Consider the following 18,693-nt stretch of genomic DNA (forward strand, 5'->3'; position numbering starts at 1 on the left):
CAGTTATTTAAAATCAATTGCTGTGCAGGCCGCCGTAAATATATTTTCAATTATTTTGAAGAATGTGTGTCAACTTTAATGACAGCAGTAAGCCTAGTGGATTACTAACACGAATGATTTATTTATAATGAATAACGATTTGAGATAAAACTCTTCAGATCCATTTATTAAAATACACACTAATTAATAAATAAAATTTCAATAATATTTATGTTATTTATATATATAAAAATATTTTATAAAATTATGACTTTTCTTGTCAACAATTGTGCTTTGCATTAGCAATTTTTAAATAAACATATAAACAATAATTGCTGTGTCTCGGCATAAAATGGGTCACTCCTTCTTCTCCCGTGGGTGTCTTAAGAGGCGACTGTGGGAAGGCGAGAGATGGGCAGCAGCGTCCCTCTTAAAACATCTCTAAAAGTCTAACTGCGGTTGCCAGCTCACCTGCCAAGCGTGGCAACTATTGACAAAACTCCCCTTATGGGGAAGGCTTATGTCCAGCATTGGACAGTTAACGGCTGAAATAATAAAAAAATATAAACAATCGGGGCATATAAGTAATCTGGAAATAAAAATAAAACTAAAGTTTTTAATAGCATTACAAGGTCCTCTTTTGTATTGTATTGTAAAGGGCAATGGAGATATTTTTTTTAAACCAAAAGCAACATCAACAAACTCAACATTCCTAGCTAGAATACGTGACTTATTTGATGTAGAAATCACGTTTGTAATTTTTTTTTTTACATAAAAGATCTAGAGTTGTATGGTCCGAACGGAAGTGCGCCACCGGACGCGGTCTGTAAACAGCTTTATTGTGAATTCGTCGGTTGCTTGCTACCCCCACGTGGTCGGAAATGAGTTATTAGCGTGATATCACAGTGGCTTTACATAATATGTATATATCCTTGGGCATACTACTGTCATTAGCTCTTTCAATGGTATTGACAGATCTTAATACCTTTGACCTCGGTAAGGGTTTTTAAAATTTACGATTATATTGTAATAGTTTGTAGTCTCAATTTTCTTAGAGACAAGTGCCAAAAACGAAAATCATATTTTTTTGATCCTCTATGAATATATTAAAAAAATCTATTGCTTATACACAATAGATTTTTTTTAATAAATGATAATGGAATTGTAGCCCCGCCTGCGTTAACGGTATACGCTGGCGGGGCACCAGTGAGAGATGATAGTTGAGAATGAATAAGCAGGTCAGTTATCCCACCGTGATGAATTCATCTGGACATCAGCACGATGGTTTCCAAGAGGGACCACGTGGAGGCCGACCTGACAGGGTATAATGCTAGTAATGAGACTGGTAGTCCGAATTACTAATAATCCCCTCCCCAGAAGCAATAGATTGAAAAAAAATATATTGACGTTGTAACGATTTTTCTTCGAATAAATTGTTCTTTCACAAATGATTTTGCAGTGTAACCCCGGCATAGAATGCCAGCATATGATTTTGCAGTGTAGCCCCGGCATAGAATGCCAGCATATGATTTTGCAGTGTAGCCCGGCATAGAATGCCAGCATATGATTTTGCAGTGTAGCCCCGGCATAGAATGCCAGCATATGATTTTGCAGTGTAGCCCGGCATAGAAAATGGGAAAAGGAAGGGATGGCCTACATCCCTTCCTTTTCCTATCACTAAAGCCTAACTGCGGTTGCCAACCCGCATGCCAAGTGTGGCAACTACCGTCAAACGGCCCTTTATCGGAGAGACCTTTTCGTTACATTTTTTATACGTTTCACTTGTCTGCAAATTTAAATATTCTACCTAAATTTCATACGGATTTACCATAGTTTAGTAAAAAAACAGTAGCTATTGAAATGGAACCTCTGAAACGAAATCAATGTGAAGATGTATAATTTGACACCCAAGCCGGAACACGTTCCAATAAAAAAAACTGTCACAAGAGTCTCAAGACGGAAGTGAGAACAGTATAATAAGGTTTTTATTCCGTGTACGACAATAGCTCTATAAATAGGGTTTATTTTTCGGCGTCTTGCGTAAAGCTTATCATATAGCCGGATTGGGGATAAACAGCTTATTTTTGGTAGAAACGCGAAATTAGTCACATCCGTTAAGGTCGGCTGTCAAAATGTGTCAGATTTTACCGGTTTTTAGAAAAAATTAGGGTGACGTCAACATTTTTCTTTTTGGGTATTTTTTTTTTTTTAATATAATACAAATACAGATTATGCTTAAAATATAAAGTGGTTTAATTCACGTTTTGACATCTTCTAGGTAAGAAGAGAAGAGGCATTTACTTGTATTTATTTAATTAGACGTTTACGTGGGTACGAGTAGGTAAGAAAGGCATGCAAAAGAAGTGAGGGTCGCGTAAATGACAGATCAACTCGAAATAGGGTATTTTTTGATGAGTGAAAATACAATGGAACCCCGCCTGCGCTAACGGGATACGTATATCGATGAGAATGAAGGTCGACCTCCTCGCGGTTTTCCCTAGAAACTATCATGGTTAATTCCTGATGAATTCATCATGATGTGCTAACTGGCCTGTTTTCATCCTCATCTATCACCCTTCACTGGTGCCCCACCAGCGTATACCGTTAGCGCAAGTGGGGTTACCATACCATTTTCACCCATCAAAAAAAAAGTCCACATGCACCGTAGGTACAGATTAATTTATTGATATACGAGCGAGAAACATTAGGCAGCGCGGACCGACAATCAGATAATCTCACAGCATTAAAAAATAAACGTTTAGAACATCTGATTAGCTTTATTTTTTTTTCTCTAAATTGCCAGCGCGATTGGGCCATCCGGCGCAGCCGCCACTGCACGTGGCGGCGATTCAAACATCTTTATAATCTGTTTAACGTTTTTTGGCTTTCTTCCTTGTTGTCCTTGAATGCAATTGTCCTTTCTGCCTAGCTTTAACATTTTCGACCTTAGTGAAAGTAGAAATAAGATACTTTTTACAGTATTCTTTTATTTTGACTTTTTATGTGGTATACGGGCCTTCTTCAGACGGGACACAATTCTTTGCAATTTTCAATTTAGAATCTTATGCTTATTATTTGAAAGTAAGTTTTTGCAGATTTTAGTCTTAAATTGGTGGTTTACCTAATTATGTGTGCCAATTAAACGAAATTTTCGTTTCCTGCACCACACTTTGACAGTTTTTTTTCTCTTTACAAATGTCGCCAATTTCCTGTGCGTGCTGATCGATTGAGGTTTTTGTGTTAGGAAATTATAGCTCTTATATTTTTTGCCAAGTATTTTTATACTTAAATGACGACGAAAAACGACTATTTGTTATTTTTAAATGTCTAATTAGTTTAATTTACAACTTTTATAATTAAAATTGAATAGGCAAAACTTACTACTTATCTACCTATTTACCACAAGTCTTTTTTTATTATTTAGATAGGGTTGACACCTAATAACTTTTGATTTACGGTTTACAGGCATTAATATTTTTGATATTTTTTTTTACCTCCACGTGGTTCCTCCTGGAAACCATCGTAAACAATTCTTGTTGAATTCGTCACGATGGGCTAACTGACCTACTTCATCCTCACCTATCATCTCTTACTGGTGCCCCGCCGGTATATACCAATAGCGTAAGCGGGATGCCATTCCATTATAACCTATTAAAAAAAAACAACCTGTCACTGGCGCTCCGCCAGCTATACCGATAGCACAGACGGGATTACCATTTCATTATCACTCATAAAAAATGTGACAGACGTACAGACGTCTAGACGGTGTGTCCGCGGGCACGACAGCGCGACGCCGCACAGTGGGAACTTTAACTCCTTTTCATCTCATAAATCTATAACTTCCGTATTAATAAAGATATGTACATGATTTTTTTTCCTGATAATCTTAAATATATATGCTTTTAAATTATGTATGCGTTGTGAGTAAAAATGTATTTCTAATAGTTATAAATAATATAGGAATACAAGAAATATAAAATTTGTAGGCTTACATATATATATTTATATAATATATATATAAAATACAAATATATATATATATATATATATATATATATACTTCATCAAAAAGTTCTAAATATTTTTTATTGGAAGGTTTTCTTAAACTTGTATGTATGGGTCAGAGGTATATAAAAGTGCGTGTAGAACATCTTCGTTAGTGGCTACCCTCGAACATTGTCTTGCATGATGAAGCCTGAACTGTTTATAGTCTTTGTTCCGTGACTCTTGATCATCTTCTAAAAGTTGCCCAAAAGGCAAGACAGAAAAGTAACGTATCACACTTTCACAATGAATCAACACCTTGTGATTTTGCGGATAGCAAGATTCTGTAACTTCACGAATCAACTTGTATGATGGAAACAATAAGCAATTCTTTGCTATCAAACAACTCATCATATTTTCTTACTGTGCCTTGTTCAGATCCAATTCTATAAAAATGCTAAGATCTTCATCTTTTGAATATGCTGTTATATTTGTCGGTTCATTAAGAAAATTACTGCGTATTTCACTCTTTTTTTCTGACGGCCATGCTCGTAAAATATCAACGATGAATGCTTCATCTACTTCACCACGTGACCTTAAACCCTGTACATATGAGTTCAGTATGAAATCAAGTCCATAGGTATCAAGCAGTCCCTTGTTTTTCCGTTTCTTTGTACTCTCTGAACTGTCATTGTATCTTTTAGAAGGTCTTCCTCTTTTCTCTGTCGAAGTAGTAGGTTCAGGTTCGCATGTTGTTTTTTCTAGATTTACAGTGAAAATGACATTAAACCAATTGCTATTTTGATTTAAAAACTGTTCTTTCTTTCGACCACATTTCGTATAGCGTTGACGAAACTGAGTTATGAAGGACTTCTAAATACTTGCGAATATAGCAAAAATTCTATATTCGCATCTGAAGATTCGGTAATATTATTTCGTACATAGTTTGAGATATAATCAATATAATTTGTATCACTTTCAACAATAAGAGACTTAAGTCGCGTCCGGTACACGAGACTTCACTTATTGCGGAGAGATAAGTAATTAACAATTGTTTAGAAATAACAAATGCTTATAAAGAACTGTAATATTTCATATGTAAATGCACTATTTTATACTTAATAATGATCATAGACGTGTGCAAAATTACTTCATTTAAAAAATTCATCATTATGCGGTTATGCGGTAAAGAATAGGTCTGTATGGAAATGGGAACTAAATACTATGTGAAATACTTGTTAAAAGTAACGTAAAAGATAAAATATAAAGTAATAATTGAGACAAAAGTATTTTTTTGAGTGTCCAGACAGATAATCTCAAATAAAGAAAAAAATCTTAATATACGTACTTAGAAAAAAACATTCTCACCATGATATTATACTAGATTTAAATATATTACGCAGTAAAACTGCAAAAAAAAATCTTTTGCCCTCAAATTACATTATATTTCCTAATAAATTAAACCAAAATCAGAACTTCGGCAAGCTTCGGCAACTGTCAAATCTCCAACTGAAAGTTTGAGAAAAGAAAATAATACATATAACGATATATGGTTCTTTGGTTAAGTAATATTGTACTAAACTAAATATATTTTTATTTTATAGTAAAGTACACATTCTAAGCATTTTAAAATGGTATCACACTATATGACCTCTATTGTTTTGATACTATAAAATTATACCAAACGAAATTTAAGTTTCATAATTATTTTTGTATTTTTTTCATTCCTTGACTTTAGATGCTCTGTTCTATGAAGTATGAACAGTGACAGATTTGAATCATACTTATAATGATAGAGTAACTCTTTAGCTACAATTTGAGGTATTATACATGCATATCCACAGAGTTTTAGAAAAAGTATTTATGAGATGGCTTTCTTAGGAGAGTTCCCGCTGTGCGCCGCGCGGCTGCGGAAGGAAGTCGCGTATAAACGCAGGCATCCTCCCAATTGTTCAAGGACGGAAAGAATGGCGCCCTATTAATTATACATTCCTCATTATAAACGTTGTTTTGTTTGGTATGTTGCAAATACGGTCAAGTTAGAGTTGGGTTATATATATATATATATTTCAATTTCGTGTATAATATAGGTCATCAGGGGGAACCACACGTGGAGGTCGACCTGACAGAGTATATTGATAGTAATGGGACTATTTGACCCCATTACTAACAATACCTTTCCCCCCCGCCTAACTGTGGTTGCCAATTGGTATGCAAAGTTTGGCGAATACTGGCAAGGTTACTACATAAGGGGATTATGGGGTGGCCTATGTTCACCAGTGGACAGTCTATCTATACTTATAATAAACCTGTGGAGAGGTCAATTCTGTACATGAAATATATTTGCAAAATAACTATCAGGGGGTGATTAGTGATCGATACTGATGACAAAATGCAATCAGTAAAATTTTTGTCTGTCTGTCTGTATGTTCGTTATAGAAACAAAAACTACTCGACGGATTTTAACGAAACTTGGTACAATTATTCTTTATACTCCTGGGCAGGTTATAGTATACTTTTCATGACGCTACGATCAATAGGAGCAGAGCAGTGAAGGTAAATGTTGGGAAAACGGGAGAAGTTACTCCATTTTTAAGCCTCGTCGCGTGCGCAGCCTTAATGGCTACTTTTTAAAATGTACAAATGTCCACCCGTGCGACGTCGGGACGGGCCGCTAGTAATATAATAAAACAACAGACAACATTATTGGATTCGGGATCGTTTTTATTAAAATTATATTTACAAGATCGTAAATTTTTATAACTTGGTTCTACATACTTATGGCAATACAGTATCTAGGCTAATTGTCTACATAGTGTGCGACAGAGATGGCTGTAGCGAAAACAGCATTTAATTTATTTTTAAATTAAACAATATATTTTACAATATATTGTATGATCCATTTTAGTTTTGACTGTAATACGAAAGGGTTACAAAAAGACTTGGCAACATAAAAACATTATACAAGTGAGATAACAACACGTGCCGTCTCTCCCGCACACCAGAATACCCCGTACGATGCTTTACAACCTCGCGTGTCTTACATACGGCTGTACCGCACAGGCCGTGTCCGGTGCCTTCATTTGTATGTTGTTTTTCTATTCTTAAAAAAAAAAAAGTTTGTGTATTTTAGTAATAGTAAAAAGTAATTTAATAAAAAAAAAAAATACTTTACCTATGAGGACTGGCTTTAGAGGGAGGAATTTTCAAATAGCAAATCTGTAAATTCTCGATTTTGCTTATAAATGATGCACTAGAAATAATGTTAAAACAATTTGGTAACAAAAACAACACACCAGTACACCAAACACAGCTTTACCCGACTGCGTCCACAGAATAGTGTAATGTAACCAACATTAACTTAGACTAATTATTTACAATTACCTAACCTCATCTATTACTAGAATGGAATTATCACCTAGACTTTATTTGGAATAAATAACATACGTACTATACAGATATGCGCACAGATGTCGGAAAATTTGATATACAATATATTTTATATATACATTTTAATATTAACATATTTATTTTGACTAATCACAATTCGATACGGCCGCTACGAATCGCCGTATTCTATAGCTAGTTACGGTTCGCCAACGATATCTGCATGCAATATATAAAATTTTATGACGGACATAACAAAGTAGCGATTTAAATTCGAATCGAATCGTTCTCAGCAGGATCCAGCGTACGTCCACTTCGTTTACATTCAAAGATTTATGGAATGACGGATCGAGTGTTAGTATTATAATTCGAAAACGCCAAGAGATGTCACTAGTGATGCGAAATAGTTTTGGAATATAATAATTAATAGAATGGTTATTTATTTTTATTTTTTTTATATTCTCTTTATAATGAAACATATCATTATAATCGCCTCACTAGCGCCATTTCTTGATGTTTATTAAAAGAATAGTTTATAAGTCTATTATGGAATTTTTTTTCATAAATATAAAGGTGAAAACCTTACCAATGATACATACGGACAGGCACAGAGCTTCCTGGTTCTGTCACCAAATTTAATAATAATAAAAATAATCGAGTAACAAAAATAAATAACAATTTTTAATAGGACAATTTTGGTACATATTATATTGAGATGCGGCAAAATATTACGCGAAAACATTTATTGTCAATAAAGGAATACTATAAAACTTAGCACTTGTCCATTTTATACGGCAGGACTGTTTCACAGAGCAATAAAAATTTCAGAACGATATTATTTTAATATGTAAAACCAGTAATAACATGTACTGTGTCAGCTTTGACTAAACAATAAATTATCTACGTCAACGTGGCATGCCCCTCCAACTTTTTACTTGGACGTGTATGACATATATATAGATAGTTTATAAGGAAATGTCTTCAGTAGTGAATCCAGTAGAGAGATAATGTTCTATGAATGAACCAACAGCCGTCCGAGACGGACAATCTTATATATTTCTTTGCAAGGTGATTTGAATGTACTCATTGCAAAAAAAAGTTTATAAATTATGTACACGTAAAAAAGGCATGCACTATGTTCGCCCTTTTTCATGTTCGTTTTAATACTACTTGGTGTTCATCTTAGTCGTCCACCTCACTCTCGACTTGAGCACTAAATCTCCTTATTCAATAAACATTTTACAAAACTGTTTTATCACTTTTTATTTAATACATCGCCTACACATTCAGTTTTTAAGTATTTTTAATATACATTTATTAGTATTTAGTTTTGTGCTCAATTTACATTTTAATTTAATTTAGTTGCAAATTTTATAATTTGGCAACTGCAATATAAAATACAGTCAATTGAGGTCAGAAGGGAAAAAATGTTGGGACACTTGATACGACAAGACGAACTTATGAACATTATAACAGAAAGTAAGATGGGAAAATGAGGGGAAGGGGTCTTCCCCTTCTCCAAGGCATAGTTACATCAGGCAGATCAAGGAAAGAATTGATCTCGTGTCGTATCAAGAGGTGAAGAGACTTGCTGACAATCGTACCGAGTGGCAAGAGCTCCACCGACAAGAGCGCAGCTCTTAAATAGGATAAAAAAATATAAAATACTTCCAACATTTTCTCTTCATAATTTTTCATTAAGAGTCATGATTAATATAAGTATCTCATGAAAAAGAAAGAATTTGTTTCAAAAGTCAAAAATTTCAACTTTATTTGTTGTCGTTACTCGTGAAATCTCTTTTGATTTCGGATGTGCGCGCCATGTTGTCATAGACAATCTATATCCAGTGTATTGTAGACATAACATATTATTATATTATATTTCACATGTTACATACAACATATTTCGAAGTCGTTAATAAGTATATCACATTTAATTTACTATATTTTCTAATTTTATATTAAAATTTAAACAGACATAAAAACAAAACAAATTTAACAAGAGATTTAATCATTAGTGTACATTTTGGTATTATTTACATTGTTCAAAACATAACATGCGAACGAAATATCTTTCTAATATATATTCCTATATATAATATAAAGAGATAAGGTTAAATCGTCAGACTATTTCGAAATAGATCACTATTTCTAAATTATTGCTTGACCAAACACTCAATGTTTATTATATAAAAATCATATTACATATATATATAAAGGAATTTACATACAATTTGTATATAGGAATGGACGAATTGATATCTCAATTAATAAATGCACATCATACTAGTCGTTCACTTTAAAAGCTAGAATTTAATATTTTTTTGTAAAATTTCTAGTTCAAATAGCTGTGGGTGGTAGAAGAGTTGGCAACAGACGAGTGGATAGTAAGTCTGAGTTGACGGGAGCAAGGCGAGGGCCTTCCGGCTAAGAATGACAATGTCGCCGCCTCTTGTCCAGTTTTCACATTATATTTTCACCTTATGATTTTGTATCTATAATGTAACACCACAAAACTGGACAGAAGATTTTAGAGATTGTAATTCCTATCTAATTAGGCCTTTTAAAAGCACATGGGTAAGAACAGTGGAATGAGAGAAGGGAGACACTTGTCCAACAGTGGGATCCTATGATGAGGGAGGGGCTGGGGGCGATCGGTACAGCTTACGAAGTCCAGATGGCAACTCTAGTCGAATCTTAATGTACTACGTATCAAATATACAATTTACTAAATCAGGAATCGTAGGAATACTATATTGACATTAGCTTTTTTGGTATTGAATTGACGTTACTTTGACAGCTGTCAACAGGTTGTCAAAATACCATTGATCATGTACGAGTACTTTGACATGCAAAATTGAAAGCTATCTAGTAGAATAAAGCTGGTTTTAGACATATGCGAATGCTAAGTTATAAAATTTTTCAATGTGAAAAATTTTGTAGTCGATAATGATAAACCCTTTTGATATACCACGAATTTATCAAATATCTAGAACCAGAATGTTTTGGTATCAAATTGACATTAACTGTCAAATTAGACTGTCAAACTTGTTATTAACTGCTGACAGAGTTTCCCATACTCCCTCTGGTCTCCCGATATCCGCCTCATTTTGAGACCTTTTTTCTCTTTCAACTTATTCTCACAAACCACTAGCTCGATTTGGATTCCACCAGAGTATTCTAAATTTAGGAATCCTGTTAATGATTCCGCGTCGTCGCCGTCTGTTTGGTCATTCGTTTCTACAAATATATTTTGTGGCGGGACCCTCGTGTTGATCGCCTCTTTTAGCAATTCAACAATTCTCTGCGAGTCCAGCTTTGAGCAGACTGTCGACAGACTAACCTCGTAGTACTCCTGCACGCAGGACACTTTCTGTGGGCTGAGCAGTATAGGGATTTTTTGCTCTTCAGGTCTACAGATATCGGTCAAACGCAGATCCATAGTGGATCGTTGCAGTTTATCAATGTCCTCATTCTCCTGACCTTCCTCGTCGCATTTCTCTAAACAGTGCCTACTATTGTCTCTGGGCATGTACACATCTTCGTAGTACTCTTTCACTTCACCGAGAGTTCCCTGGGCGGAGAAAGAGGACCTAGGAGTTTCACCTTTCTCTGAGAAACTCCCGCGGCCGAAATCGCTCCGCTCCGAAAATGATGACCTGCCGTAATCGCCTCGCTCTGAAAAACTACCCCGATCTGAAAAGGAGAACGATTCTCGATGTTCCGAAAAGCTGCCTCGGTTTTCGCTAAATCCCGAACTGATCGAGACTATATTCGAATATATCGACTGGACGTTGTGTTCGCAGTTCGGCGACGCATTGGCCGAGTCGTTACTTAATGAATCGTCACTGAATCCAAGCGACTTGTCGCTCCCCCGCCTCGGGTACTTGAGCTCCTCGCTCAGAAACTTGCTAGTGTCTTCCTCCTTGGGCGACTGCATCTCCGCATCCTTATCCGACTCTATTTCTCTGGGTAGCTCGATAGGGGGCGGTGGCTCCGTCTCCTGGCTCACCTTCCTGCCGATACCCTTCGTGATCGACGGCCGGTCGTCCAGGTCGGACGGCTCCGATATTACGAACTGAGGCAACGAATACTTCATATTATTTTCTAGGCTATCCATGCTGTCCTCCGACGAGGAAGCAACTAACGTTATCTCCGACCCTAAGCAGTCGGTCAGACTTATTTGCGGGTGTGTGGAAACGTAATTCTGGAACTGCAAGTTCCTGCCGTCCTGGAAATTTCTCGCGTCAATACTTCCGTTGCCTATCTCCTCCTGGATCATGTCCAGGGGGGACCCCGGGTTAGAAATCGGAGAGTTGTTCAGCGACCGATGCGTGACCATGTGGATCTGGGGATGCACCATGGGATGGAGCTGAGGGTAGGCTTGCCCCGTGTCCATTTCGACGTTGCTGCGGAGGTCCAACGGAGTGGCGCTCGGCTGCGGGGTGCCTCTAGTTATGGAGCCCGTGTGCAGGTAGCTCAGGCCCTCGGTGATCTGGTGGAGCGGCGAGCCCGGACTCGCGGGCGACGTATGGCCCGACAGGAGCGCGTAGCCACCGAACGACAGCGCCTTCAAGATTTCCTGCGAGACGTTCACGTGCGGCAGGTACAGCGTGTGGAGGTTTATGCCGAGCTTCAGCGCGATGTCCTGGAGAAAAACAAGGGGTCAGTCGGTAGTCAAAGAGGCAAGAGGACGTACCTGCCACTGAGGCGGCTAGGCGGCTAGGCGGCGGCGGGTGCGCAGCGGGCGCGCGGCGGGCGGTACCTGCGTGAGCAGCCGCGTGCGCAGCAGCTCCTGCGCCAGCGGCTCGGGCAGCGCGCACAGCAGCGCGCGCGCCGCCTCCGCCGACAGCGCGGCCAGCTCCAGCGGCGCCGCGGCCGCGTGGATCGGCGAGCCTGCACAGCGCACACGGTCAGCGGGCGGGCGCGGGCGCGGGCGCTCGGCGGGCGCGGGCGCGGACGCGGGCGCGGGCGGCTCACCGGGCAGGCTGGCGGCGGGCGAGGCGGCGCCAGCGCCGGCGCCGCGCCGCTCGAGGCCGCGCTGCAGTTGGCGGTACTCGAGGCGCGCGGACGCCAGGTCGTGCAGCGCGCGCGGCGGCGAGCTCTCGGCGCGCCGCACCGGCGAGTACCGCTCCGCGTGCTCGCGCGCTGCACACACACACACACACACGCCGTCACTACGCTGCCTCCCGCCGCATGCGTTCCCGCACCGCATCCACACACGATAAAGTACTTCTAGTAAAATCCTCACATTATTACACAGAAGATTTTTTAAAGAATCGGAGTCAGAGATTGTTTCTGCTACGGAACTCCCTACAACTTAAATAAAGATCTAAATATTCCATCATTCTTCATTTCAGCGATTTCACACTAGCTGATTTTTCTTACATTAAATAGGGCAGTTGCCACCATGAAGTCTTCATAAATTTTTGTTTTGCATAAATGATAGATGTTTAAAATATCAAGAAAATAATTTAAAACATATAAATATATAGAATTAAGTAATATTTTATAAAAATAAATTGGTGAAATTTCACACAGAAATCATGTAATATCGAACTCCAATCAGAGACGCGTGACGTCACGCCCTGACAAACAACAGAAACTATGACGCTATGACCGTTCGTAGTGTTTTGACGCGAAATTTAAATGGATTCAGTAAAAATGTAAAATAAACCATGTAAACATTTGAATTTACTAAAATATTCATATTTATAGTATATTTGACTATGAGACATATTTTAAACATATTTCTGAAAAATTGGCAACTAGCCTATTATTCTTTATGTATATATAGTGCACAAATTAATTGACGGTGAAAAGAGGCAAGTTGTTTTCCTCGAAATTAAACCTTCCATAAAACGAGGAAAGTAAAAAGGAGGAAACACTTAACACTCGGGAGCGATTCTCTTTTACTACAAAAAGGAAGAGTATACCTAATGATATAATCAAACTTAGCGGAAACAACTATTTTCATACACACAACGACATTTTCATGCACAAAATCTGTCTTTTATTTATGTATCTTTTGTTAATATAAAAAACACTACAACACAAAAGTGCACACAACTACGACTATTACACACACGCACACATACAAATGTAACATATACTTACCTTAATTTAGCAGCTCAAACCTCCAATAATAGAAATTTGTGGGAAGACAATGATCGATTGAGTATGATTGTTTGATTGTGAGAGCCAAATATAAACCTATTTTAATTATAAGAATGTTTTGTCGCTTTATTTTAAGTTAAGAATTTGGAGCAAAAGAAAAAGACAGCTGAGTATTGTCCCTCCAAGTGATTCATATTTCTCACCACACCTGCGAGAAACTTATAATACAACTCTTTGTTTTAGTTATTAAATTTGTTACAATTGCCGATTTTTTTTTAAATATGTATCTTTAAGCTTATATTAATTATTATATAAGACAGAAAACTATGAATTTTCTACTTATATCCTAAGTGCTTCTTTTCGTCCAATGTGTTCGTTTTTAAATTCTACTATTTTTTCCATTAGAGGATTTAAATTTGTTTTTTTTTTTTTACTTCTAACATCATATAGGTATTTTCGTTTTGTTGCGCAGTTACTATAGATTGGACAAGAGCAGGCTGAATATACATTCTGAATATGAATTAAAAAAATAAAAATACAAATTGATTTAGTACATTACAAAGATGTCCTATAAAAAAAAGTTGACAAGCAATTTTTACATAAAATTCGGCTGTTTTAAAGTTAATATTTTCTTCTACATTTTAAGGGCAAAATTTTGTGAGTGTTGATGTGGTGCAAATTTGATCATTTTATTTCAAATAATGAACTTCCAAACGAAATACAATATTGTAATAGTTTATTTGACGGTTTACGTTTTTATTAATAAGAGGCAATGGATCCTACAAAACACCTCCACCAAAGAAATGAAATCACCAATATGACAGACACGAATATTTGGGTTAAAATAAACCCAATGTTGTAAACTTGCACAAGTGATCAGGAATGTGTAAATTACTTGACCAATGAGGAGTTAGTAATGATATAATAAAATAATAAATGAGGTCAATGACATAATATGAAAAGATATAAATTTATTTTATTTAATTTATTTAATGGACCAAAAAGTCTGAAATAAAAATTATTATTATTATTATTATACCAGAATTCCATGTTAATTTCCATGTGCCGTAACCGTAACCGAAAAGGAAATAATAAGAAACAAAAAATTACCCATTTCCTGGACAGTTGCTAGCATTTGTAGTTTGACTCTCTGAGGTCCGGAATATTTTCGCTGCCGCGTGTACTGGCCTTGATTGTAACTGGTGCTAGGTGTTTGAAATGTGGCCCCGCTGGGTACCGGGGTACCACTGGTTATAGATCCTTGGCCTTGATATGTATTTATTGGGGTACCCGACGTTATCGAACCATAATTGGTATTTGTATTAAAATTGTTGTTACTATTCATATTAGTACCATAGTTAGGCGCATTCCCAAAGTTGGTATTGGTTCCTACATTCATTCCTGGTGTAATACTTCCAAAAGTTGTATTGGTGCCAAAATTATTATTGGAATTCATGGGGGTACCAGACATTATAGAGCCTTGATTTTGTGATGCTATTTGTGTCTCAGAAACCATTGATCCCTGACTTTTTCCGCTTATTGGTATTCCAGATACGATAGAACCTTGCGTTTGGTTATTTATTGGAGTTCCAGACATAATTGAACCTTGGTTTTGAGTGTTCAATGGGGTTCCAGACATAATCGAACCTTGATTTTGGGTACTCAATGGGGTTCCAGTCACAATCGAACCTTGGTTTTGAGTGTTTATTGGAGTTCCAGACATAATCGAACCACCTGGATTTTGTGTATTCAATGGGGTACCAGACGTAATGGAACCTTGGTTTGGGGTGCCAGATAAAATAGAACCCTGCGTTTGGTGACTCATTGACATTCCAGGCATAATTGAGACTTGATTTTGGGAATCCATTTGGCTAACAGCTGTCATTGGCCCTTGGTTTTGACTTCCCAGCGAAGTGCCGCTCGTAATTGAACCAGTGGCCATATTTTGGCCACCAGAACTTGAATATTGACCTAATGATAGCGTTTGACTAGCGATGGGGGTACCCCCCATTATGTTGCCTTGGGGTATAGTTTCTAAAAGCGGCTTTAGGCTTATCTGGTTTTGGTTTTGATAATTTGGGGTACCGGCGGTTATCGATCCCTGTGTAGGGCTCTGAGGTACGTTTTGCGTCCCAGTGGGAGTAGGTGGGCTTTGGTATTGGCCTTGTATAGATGGAGGTAGGTAATTCCTCTTCATTCGGGCTTCGACCTCCATTACTAATTCCGGACTTATAACTAAAAATTAATGTATCAGAAAAAAATAAACATTAGCAAAAAAAAAATAATGCAATTTTAGCGACATGCTACTATGATCTACTTGGTAGAAATTGAAACAAAAAAGAAAAACATTAAATCAAACAATTTTAGCGATTGCACATTTAAGATACTGCACTGTTTGTTGTAAGGTAAGGATAGGTACTGGACATGGGCAAGGCGAACTTTAGCAAGTTAACAGTTCATTAGTCGATTTAAGTTAAATGTGACATTATGATGGCCATATTTGGAATTACTTACTGACAATAATTTTCATATCTTTATAATATGCAAACGCAATTAATAAAGCAATAAAAAACTGAATCTTATATAAAATCTAAGAGTAGAACATAAAGTTAAATATAAGAAATTTATCACTGATTGCAATCAATTAACAAATATGCGTTAACTACAAAAATATTCTGTGGCGATCTTTAAATATTGATTTTTTAATGCAACTTAGAATGGCAAACAAGCTGACGGCCTACCTGATGGAAAGTGGTAACCGTCGCCTATAGACATGACAGGTACCAATGACATAACAGAGTATACTGTTTCGCCCATGATACCCCCCCATGCGTTGCCATTCCTGAGGACTCAGGTGTTATTCCTCTGTACCCTGTAAATTTACTGCCATATATCATCCTTCAAACCGAAACACAGCCATGCAAAAATTCGATTTAGTGTAAATTCATGAACCTAACATAAATTTATGCTCTACTCCGTAGATAATAAACATCAAAATATGTCAGCAAATGTAGTGTCTCTACGGCAGGGTGCAGGCTCGCGTGTGTGAGTGCGTACTCACCGGGCGGCCGTTCGGTCACGGTGAGCAGGCCGGTCCTGCGCACGCGCAGGCTCGTGGTGGACGACGGCGATGTGTTTGGCTGGAAACACAAACTACCCTCAGTATTTCTTGTATGAGCGAATCTTGGATAGAACATGAATTTATTATATAATTTCATAAATAAATATATGATTTAATGAAAGTGATCCCAATTCATAATTGTAATGGAAGTGGCCCTAGGGCTTAGATAGTGTAGTGTAGTGTATAGTGACTGACCATGGAGCCGGCGGCGCAGGAGGTGGCCACGTTGGCCGCGTCCTCGGGCGTCGCCATCGTGTGCCGCTTGCTGCTGCCGCGGTTCAGCATGTACCTGTTCACATCCGAAACAAATTAATCGTTAACATTTGCACATTGGCGCTGCACCATTTATGGTTTATAAGAGACCGGAATTTAAGTGATCATTTAAGTCGAATACAATATTTTACATGAGCCATCTTGACGTTTCGACTAAGTTAATCGAGTTAATTATTGTCTCTTATAAATCATAAATTAAAATTATTACTCTGTAAAGCGGAATAAACGATTGTACTTTTTCTCGATCTTTAAATCGAAAGAGCTAGGCTGCTAGGGACTTAATAGTAAAACTCGATATATTTATGGCAATTTTTAACAATGGGGCAAGTGACTTCATTTTCACTTATTATTTTTCACTGGTATCCTGCTAGCGTAAACAAGTAACGCAGGCAGTATTAGTATATTATGAAGAAATACAGTCAGGTGTTATTTCTCTGTACTCACAGAGAAATAACACCTAAGTCTTCAAAAATGGCAACGCATGGGGCGTATCATGGGCGAAACAGTATACTCTGTTATGTTCATGGTACTGCTCACGTCTATAGGTGACGGTTGCCATTTTCCATCAGGTGGGCCGTCAGCTTGTTTGCGATTCTAAATTGCATAAAAAAAAAGAACAACATGGTGAGACGGTGGTACGTGTACCTGCAGAGTGTAGTGTCGTAGGCGGCGTCGCTGGCCTGCTCGTCCGGACCGTCTCCGGGCGACCGGCTGCCTGCCCCGCTGTCCGACACCTGTACACATAACGGGTTCGGTATATTCATGGGGTGGAGTAGGGTAAAATGTAGCCTGACATAATGAGCTTGTATGGATTATGGTATATATATGGAAGATGTATTTAGTATAGATGGTACATGGGATGAGGTGACTACTATATTCTATGGAATGTACACTGATGAGGTGGGTGAGTGTCAAATGAAGTGTAGAGGAAGGTGGTGACTGATGGGGTGGTGTCGTGTAGAATGTAATGTAGAAGTAATCCAGCAGGATGGGGAGGGTACGGCGAGGGAGTGAGGTTGTTTACCGGTATAGTGTAAAGATGTGTAATGTAGAGGGTAAGGGAACTTAACAGTGGAGGGATGAGCAGTAGTATCCATTTTAAGTGTCACTAAAAGTGTAATTGCGGTTGACAAGCGAGTTGACATTTGGTGGAGTGTACTGGTGGTGGCGTGTGTTGGTGGAATGTGCTGGTGCTGTGTAGTGGCGTGTGCTGCTGGTAGTGCTGGTGGCGTGTGCTGGTGGAGTGTGCTGGTGCTGTGTGGTGGCGTGTGTTGGTGGTGGTGGTGATGGTGGAGTGTGCTGGTGGTGGTGGTGGCAGCGTGTGCTGGTGGTGGTGGCGGCGTGTGCTGGTGGTGGTGGTGGTGGTGGTGGCTGTGTGTGCTGGTGGTGGTGGCGGCGTGTGCTGGTGGTGGTGGTGGTGGCGGCGTGTGCTGGTGCTGGTGTGGTGGCTGTGTGTGCTGGTGGGGGTGGTGGTGGCTGTGTGTGCTGGTGGTGGTGGTGGTGGCTGTGTGTGCTGGTGGTGGTGGTGGCGTGTGCTGGTGCTGGTGGTGGTGGTGGCGGCGTGTGCTGGTGGTGGTGGTGGCGGCGTGTGCTGGTGGTGGTGGTGGTGGTGGCGGTGGCGGCGGTGTACGCACGTGGTGCGGCGGCGCGGAGCGGCAGCAGGCGCGCTCGCGGCCGCGCGCCACGTGCGCGCCGCCGTCGGACGCGCGCCGCCCGAACGACGACGCTGCAACAACCAACCGCGCGCTCAACCACAACCACAACCACAACAACATTTTAGGGTCGGCAACGCGCGCGTAATACCTCTGCTATTGCAGGTGTTCATAGGCTAC

The 18,693-nt window shown here is 38.8% G+C and overlaps 2 protein-coding genes across 8 annotated transcripts in view; one reads left to right on the forward strand and one right to left on the reverse strand.

Moving 5' to 3' along the window:
• Positions 1-18,693, forward strand: part of LOC113514422 (glucose-6-phosphate exchanger SLC37A2) — a 221,768-nt gene that overhangs the window by 47,197 nt on the left and 155,878 nt on the right. The gene's annotated exons all lie outside the window — the stretch shown is intronic.
• The window catches only part of LOC113514438 (serine/threonine-protein kinase par-1), a 50,841-nt gene continuing 38,814 nt past the window's right edge, over positions 6,667-18,693 (reverse strand). For 2 of the 4 annotated variants that reach the window (XM_052892780.1, XM_052892779.1), the window contains exons 15-21: positions 18,496-18,587; positions 17,507-17,595; positions 16,784-16,877; positions 16,529-16,607; positions 14,578-15,702; positions 12,116-12,498; positions 6,667-11,998 (exon numbers count right to left, since the gene is read on the reverse strand). In XM_052892780.1, coding sequence (XP_052748740.1) covers positions 10,385-11,998; positions 12,116-12,498; positions 14,578-15,702; positions 16,529-16,607; positions 16,784-16,877; positions 17,507-17,595; positions 18,496-18,587 — 3,476 coding nt within the window. In that variant the 3' untranslated portion in view covers positions 6,667-10,384. The remainder of the gene's footprint in view (positions 11,999-12,115; positions 12,499-14,577; positions 15,703-16,528; positions 16,608-16,783; positions 16,878-17,506; positions 17,596-18,495; positions 18,588-18,693) is intronic. The other 2 variants (XM_052892781.1, XM_052892782.1) reach the window with 2 other exon arrangements.

The sequence above is a fragment of the Galleria mellonella genome, unplaced genomic scaffold (assembly GCF_026898425.1).
Source record: "Galleria mellonella isolate WM207_F2 unplaced genomic scaffold, CSIRO_AGI_GalMel_v1 utg1650, whole genome shotgun sequence".
Taxonomy (NCBI): domain Eukaryota; kingdom Metazoa; phylum Arthropoda; class Insecta; order Lepidoptera; family Pyralidae; genus Galleria; species Galleria mellonella.